Here is a 7,698-nt window from a genome sequence, read left to right on the forward strand (position 1 = left end):
ATTTTCAATCTCTTAAACAAATTATTAAACATCTTTTTAAGGTCATAGGAGCATTATAATTAGTATTATCTCTGCAGTAGGGTCTACTTGTCAAAAAAGATTTCCTGATAAAAAGAGTTATTTTCATATTATTTAAATTTACCGTTTATTTGTAAGTCTATATTTTTTTTTGGACAATATAGGGCCAATGCAATCTTAAAACCATTGATAATATATAAAGAAACCGTTTCATTCTTTTGTCTGATGTTCTTAGTTTGGTTTGTTTGTATTAAATTTCAAATATACATTTTTTTTATTCATTTCAGGTTCTTTTATATATATCACTGTTATCATATATATCCTTACACTGCCCATGATCTACGTTTCGTGAAATAGACAATAGCAAAGCTATTAACCACAAAACCCATATGACATGATTTTAAGGAACCTTACCTGAACATGTAGATACATGTATTAATAAAGAACAAGGGGATATCAAATAAAAAACGAAGCAAAAATATGATTACATGTATGCAATTGTTCCACTAAAACTCGTTAAAGATAGCATAACCATGGCATTCGATGTTTATTTTTTTAAGCAATAAGACAGAAATGTTTTCTCTTTTTAAAGCTTGCAGTAGATGTTTATGTACCACAAAATTTCCATGTTTCATCCTCCAATTTTTTATTATACCTCTGCTCACATATAGATCAGATGACCTAGCAACAATGAATTAGCGGTCAAATCAATTTTTCGATCGCGTGTAATTAATTAATGATCCAAACTTGCAGATTGTCATCTTCGAGGTAACGGGTTGTCGAGATAAGACGATTTACACTAGAATTAAACAAGTGATAACATTTGGTATCTGGACTTAAGTTTATGTTGTTTTTTAAATGTTTAAAATTTCGAAGGAATTCATATGCTTAGTTGCACTGTTAATTTGTTCAGCGCTGACAAAATTAAGTCCATCATTAAAACAAACGTTTTATCAGTTGTAAGTTGTATAAAAAGCTGAAAATTTATTGTAAACCACGTTGTTTAAATCATCATTAAATCCCTATTAAGATTAGATAATTTTGATTTACGAATATTATGAATTATTTCAATTAAATTAAGATTAACTATTTGAAAATTTCAAGTCGCCACTGAAACTGATGAGAGCAATATATCTGCACATTTTGCATTAGAAAAGTATATTTATTTTAAAATACTTCTTGCAAAAGTATTTATTTATTTATTGACAACCGTTATTGTGTAATTTTATTTAACATATGTATAAAAATAAAGAAGTGAAAACTACTGAATTCTTAGAATTATAGTATAACTCTTATTCTTAACAAAATAAACGTAAATATGACGTTCATATAGTATTTTTCTGGGTATTCTGAAACACTTTTGAACTACCAGAACAGGTCTCATCATTATAGAAATTATAATTGGAGCAATGTAATTTAAAATGTTCTACTTACAACCATTTTACTCCGACCGAGTTTTGCGTCTGTACTAAAATCAGAATGAGAGTTGGAACGACTATAAATCCCGTCCGGATAACTCCATCACTATTCCTCATCCTTGGCAGAATCTGACGTAATGACGTCACAAACACATAAATTTTCCACAAAATAACTCAATTTGAAACAAAATCAGCACTCCGATCATCTGCTATTTTAAATCCATCGTTTTCCATTTTTTTCTTATTTCATGGTTATTTCTTCATCGTGTGATCGTATTAATATTTTTTGGAAACTTCACTTTGTTTTGTTGTACTATGCTATGCACAAAATCATGAAAAATCGTATTGCACCATTTTTTTAAATTCTACAGCAAAGTTGGTATATCCAGTCAAAATTGAATTTCACGATAAAATTTCGAACGTTTTCTAGACTGAAACAAGAAAAGGTATAAACATAATACTGTCATGATCAGCCAATCAAACACCTCTCTCTGTTCGTCTATTCATACCAACACAGCAATAAAATACGGATATAATTTATTGCCACAAATCAGAAATCTTCCATACACTTCGATATCTCAATGTAACATTTTACATTCTAAATGTGTTTTGCAAATGAAACAAACGACAATTCCCTATATTTTTTTTAAATGGAGAATGTCGTGATGTTCATCGGTAACTGACGACGTGATCTGAACGACTAAAATTCTTAGTGTGTACTTTGTTCAGAATTAAAACTCATTTGTACCAGCCCACTTAAGATTTACAATCGAATTTTACTGACACAGTTAAATTGGAAGTTTTCGCGACTCACTACTGCAGATAAAAATAAATCCCCGTGCCTTCTTTTAAACTATCAATTTTCTCATTGTAATTGTTTGCAACTGCTTATTTCTTCCGATGCAAACAAAATGAGTTGGCAAAGGTTGGTTTAATACCGAAACTTGATGATACGTGTGCAATTTATCAAATAAATTTGGCCATTATTCTTACGAGTAAATGATTTATTGACAAATTTGTTCTCGATTATTACCGCAGCATTATATAAATAAAAAAAGATGATACAATTATATCTGTATAATGCAGTTTTTTAATATTTGAATGTGTTTCGGGTTAAGATAGAAAACTCCATCAAATTATAAAATACAGATATACCTGACATAAAGAATTAATATTTTCAAGTGCATTCTTTAAAAAAAATCGTAGTGATAATAATCGAATAATAAACATAACATTGACATTAATCTAAATGTTTGAAATGAAAAAAAAAACTAGTAAATGCTTAGCGAATGTAATATAAAACAAGTAATATTTGAAATCTTTTTTTAGAAAGTTACAAATCTATATGCAACAGCTTTTCATCAACCTCTTGAAAATATGTATTTTGACTTCCATCTTATTTTTAAAGATGGTGTCGAGATTACAGCCTTACCTGAACTTTATGAAAACAAAGTCGAAATACATTGGATGATGGGAAAGAGAAAAAAAAGTTAAAGACTGAACAATAGGCGTTTTTAGTAAACTTGTTTTTGCCTATAGACATTTGTAACACACTCCAACTGTTTTATTACCCGATTTTCCAATTATCTATTTATTTGGAAATAGAAAATCAGAAAGGTTTCATTACAAAACGAAATATTAACATTATATTGTTGATAACACGTTATCAATTAGCACGCCTTCGGGGTACCTGTTAAAGTCATTTGCACAAATTTGATTGTCACCTTTTTACAATTACTGTCAAGGAATTTTTTAGATTAGCAGTTAAATACGTTACGGCAATGAAATTTGACATAGGAAATGAAAACAAACAATACTAAGGTGTTAAAATTATGTATGCGATATCTTAAACTTGTCAATTTAGATTACAGACAAACTTTTATTTACCACGGTATTAAATAATTTACATATATTGTTCAAGATTTTGTTACATGTATCTCAGACCAAGAAATTAAATAGATTTTTTAGTGAAAATGTATACCTATTAAAAAGTTTAATTTAGAACACTTTAAAAAATAAAGTACACCTAGAAGGTTGAAAAAGTGATGTGTCAAACATTATGACAAACGAAAGGAAGGAATTTGACAATAGTGCAGAATACTTGTTTTTAAAGCGTTTTGTTTTGGCTGTTAACGTGCCTTGCACGTGTCTGTTATATGTTGGGAACAGTTGAAAGTGTGAGAAATGACGACGAGAACGTCCTCTATTTCCATAGACATATATGTAACCTCGACGTTTTTTGTTTGTAGCTTAATTAAACTTTGAAGAAAATTAATATGAACCCACTAACCCACTAACTATCCCCTAACTCCTAAACGTTTGGGGGGATTATTTCAAACTCAATGCCAACCTTTCCTTTATGATATGGATCCTTGTGGTACAATTTCATAGAGATCCTTACACTTACGCATAAGTAATTGGTACCATAACCTTGAAAATCAATCCCAACCTTTCTTTTATGGTATTAAACCTTTTTGTGAAATTTAATAGAGATCCATTCACTTAAACTAAAGTTCTTGTCCGGAAACCAAATGTGTCTTCGGACGACGACGCCGCCGCCGACCATACGAAAGCAAAATATTTTTTGCGATAGCATAATAAAATTGAGAAAGAAAAAATGGATTTGAAAGACTTTTACATCGGTAAATTACCATTATTTTGTTCAGGCATTGTAATGGTTAAAATTTATCTGGTCAAGAAAGCTTAATACATGTCAAAAATGGACAAAGCAATAACTGTGGTTATAAAACAAATGAAACATGAACTATATAACATACGATTTTCCTGCTGTGACGATGAGATAAAAATAGTAATGACTGGCAAACGATCTAAAATTAAACAATGATATTGCAAATATTAAGCCGTGACATATTCCAGGTTTAGTTTGATTGATTGTTAGTTGTTTAACGTCCAGTGGCTAAGGTGTAAACATCGGTAATGATCAATCCTGAAACAACTTACAAAAACACAAAGGTTACATATCAAATTTGTTTGGCCATGGTTGTTTCTAAATGTGTTTTTGCAACTTATGGTGTTTGATTGCATTGGTAATTCATTTTCAAATGTTATATAAAAAAAAATAATAATTAAAGAATATCAAAAAGTCAATCTTAAGTGTGGTTTTTTTTTCTGTTCTTTTTATTCGAATTGCGTGAAGATTTGATTTTTTTTTTTATTTCTGTTGTTGAGTTGCTGTCTCATTAAATTATACACTTACTCTTATTTTAATTATTCCTATTTTCTTGTATATAAATTGTTAAAGGTTCACGATATAGTCGTTATGCAATTATCAGCAAAACAGAAAAAAACATCACAAACGGATCCGTTTCTGAGTTGATAATTATAGATGCGAAAGATACCAGAGGAACATTCATTCAAACTCATATATGTTAACATGATTTCAAAACAAATCACTGAAATCTTCGGCCAAGTTTAACTTTTCGTAAGTCGAAAATAAATTAGACAACGGCAAAAAGAGAAACAGACAAAAAGAATAGCACACACAAAACACAACATAGTAGACCAAAGACTGAGCAACACAAATCCCACAAAAAAATGAAGAAAAAATAATTTAGTTTGTTTTTTCACAATTCAATAATTTAAATTATCTTCCATCGATTAAGACAGTCATGCTAACATTGGAAAGATTTTTTTGGGAAAGTCGGAAAAATAGCTGTTTCTCCAATTGAAGTTTTTTTTCACACTTTTTCGAAAAACACTTTGTGCAAAATATATTCAAAACTTTCGGCTTATACAAAAAAGATGAGATAATACCACAAAGAAAAACCCAAAACCACAAGTCTAAAAATCGGAGTATTATTTTTGTTTACCAGTATAAATTATTCCTGTTAATACATTTATCAAAATTTTGTAATGTTTTATATTTGAACTGCAATTTTAAACAAACATATATCACTCTTTTCTTATAGATTTTTTCTCTTTAGAAATGGCTCAAATAAAACCGACGGATAACATCGCAATTAGCATTGCATTAGTGTCTTGTCAAGTCAATAATGTGATTTTACATACAATATATTTGAGGAGTTCGTTCGACGCCGGACTTTTTTTAATTCCAACTTATTGTATATTTAGATAAATCATATTCTTATCCTCATAGTATGTTATAAATGACCCCGAACTGTAATTATCAACACCATGAGCATTTATAGGAAATTTAAAATACATTAACACTATAACAAATCACATATTAATGATATACGATTTACATTATCAAAACATTTTTTTCTTACTTTATATCAAGCAGGAGACTTAAATACTAGATATAATTTGAACAAGATTACAAAAATTTATACTTGTTAAATGATGTACATGCTTATTTTTACGACGCTTAAAACGCTTCTAAAATAATGAAGGAACGAATTTGCTGATGAAAAACTTGAGCTGAAACTTAGAGGTATAAATCTTGAAGGTACAAGTTGTTCTCGAATTTGTAACTTCCTCTTTCATTTGTAAAGTGTTTTTTTTTTTAGTTTATTAGCAAAAACACTTTCAATGGGAAATGTTCAATTCAGTGAAAAAGTATTCACACAAATAACAAACTCCCAAAAGTAAATTAAAAAGGGGGTGGGGGCACTCCATGCCACCTGACCAAATCAAACTATTGACTATATCAACCAACGGAACACATGTAAAATAATTTAACGTGGTATGATACAGTGGTGGGTTAAACATGGTTTTGCAGCTAGCTCAACACACTAAAAAATAATTTTAGAATTTTATGACGTCAATACTAGGTACTTTGCAAAGGTGTATTTATACATATCGTGTATGAAATTGCAGTGAATGCTTTAATTAATGTTCTTTATATATTAAACCTCGCTCTCTATACGAATTGGCATTAAAGGAATAACAAAAATTCCCCCCCCCCCCCCCAAAAAAAAATACCCATAATTGAGCAATACGCATCAAACTAAAAACTGAAAAAAACTGTACACCCTTATATATTTCACAGTTAGATTTTGTTCTTGTGATAGAGATATCTGTATATTCCATTATATTAATGTTGTTTTATTTTATAGTATTCAATTTCTTTGGCATTCGGACTCTTGTGGAGATTTGTCTCATTGGCAATCATATTGCATCTTTTTATTTTTATATCAGATGCTCAGGAAATGGAACCAATTCCTGCTCCACTTGTGACAATCGGCATGTCGTTCATGGTAGTTAGAAATCCGTTGTCGAGTCGTGTTTTTGTGACTATAAATTTAAGCGTAGCTTCTTTGTGTGTATTGTTGCAGCGAATGTTGTCATATTTTAGTCATATTTGATATAGATATTCCTTCACGGTCAACCAATTAATAAGGGGTCCGCAAATTTTAAATCTTACCATTCGTAACCCTTTTTAGTAGCGTTCTTGTGTGCAGAAACCCTCTATCAGTGAAACTCTGACAGGAAACACAAGCTCTAAAATGAATAACGAGTTTTTAAAATGGATGTCTCACCAATTGACAGATAACATGTACACGTATAAGCAGCTGGAATAAGCTACACAGAAATGGCAAGTTGACAGTTGGAAAACCGTGAAGTTTAGATCATTCTTTTTCACTATCGATTTGTAGTTGATATTTACAAACCTGCGAAACAACCAATATTGTGTCTTGAGAAACGGGCCAGACAACGAATCGAGAGGAATATACACGGAATAAAAAATTCGTCTCTTTGTCGTAAATTTGAGTATTTAGGAAACCGGGGGGGGGGGGGTGTTCTCGAAGCTATCTTAGGATTAGGACGTGTCATAAGACTATCTTATGACTAGTCTTTGTCCTAAGTCGTGTTCTCGAAGCTCTCCTAACTTAGGATATATCTTATTTTTCGTCCTAACTTTACGACACCTAATTAGGTGTCTTAAGATCATCATATCTTCATCCTAACTTTGTGCATGCCTTTTTTCATTTTTTTACGTGAAGATGAACGTGAAAAGTAACCCACCATCGGTTATTAACTCGTATACAGAAATTGTGCATGATTTTCAACTTTGAACTTCGCGTTTTTACGATACGATGACACTACGAATTTAATATTCTCATTTCAAAACAAATTGTTTTACAGTTTATATCAAAATCCTATTTGATATTATTTTATTATAACATTTGAAATCATGCATTTAATTGAATACATGGTATTACAAAATTTTATAAACAATTTTATTAAATGGTTTCGTCTCTAATAAATGTTTTATCAAACAATTACTTTAACTAGTTATACTTTCGCACATATGATATGTTTAGGACGTCCTAACATA

General features: G+C 30.2%; 1 protein-coding gene across 3 annotated transcripts in view; it reads right to left on the minus strand.

Moving 5' to 3' along the window:
• LOC143068103 (protein Wnt-11-like) overlaps positions 1 to 6,798 on the minus strand; it is a 43,806-nt gene extending 37,008 nt beyond the window's left edge. Inside the window, exons 1-2 of one of the 3 annotated variants that reach the window (XM_076241874.1) lie at positions 6,784 to 6,798; positions 1,453 to 1,867 (exon numbers count right to left, since the gene is read on the minus strand). In XM_076241874.1, coding sequence (XP_076097989.1) covers positions 1,453 to 1,553 — 101 coding nt within the window. In that variant the 5' untranslated portion in view covers positions 1,554 to 1,867; positions 6,784 to 6,798. Of the gene's footprint in view, positions 1 to 1,452; positions 2,413 to 2,868; positions 2,933 to 6,783 lie in introns of those variants that run through there. The other 2 variants (XM_076241875.1, XM_076241873.1) reach the window with 2 other exon arrangements.
• Positions 6,799 to 7,698: the final 900 nt, after the last annotated feature.

Source organism: Mytilus galloprovincialis, chromosome 3 (assembly GCF_965363235.1).
Source record: "Mytilus galloprovincialis chromosome 3, xbMytGall1.hap1.1, whole genome shotgun sequence".
Lineage (NCBI taxonomy): Eukaryota > Metazoa > Mollusca > Bivalvia > Mytilida > Mytilidae > Mytilus > Mytilus galloprovincialis.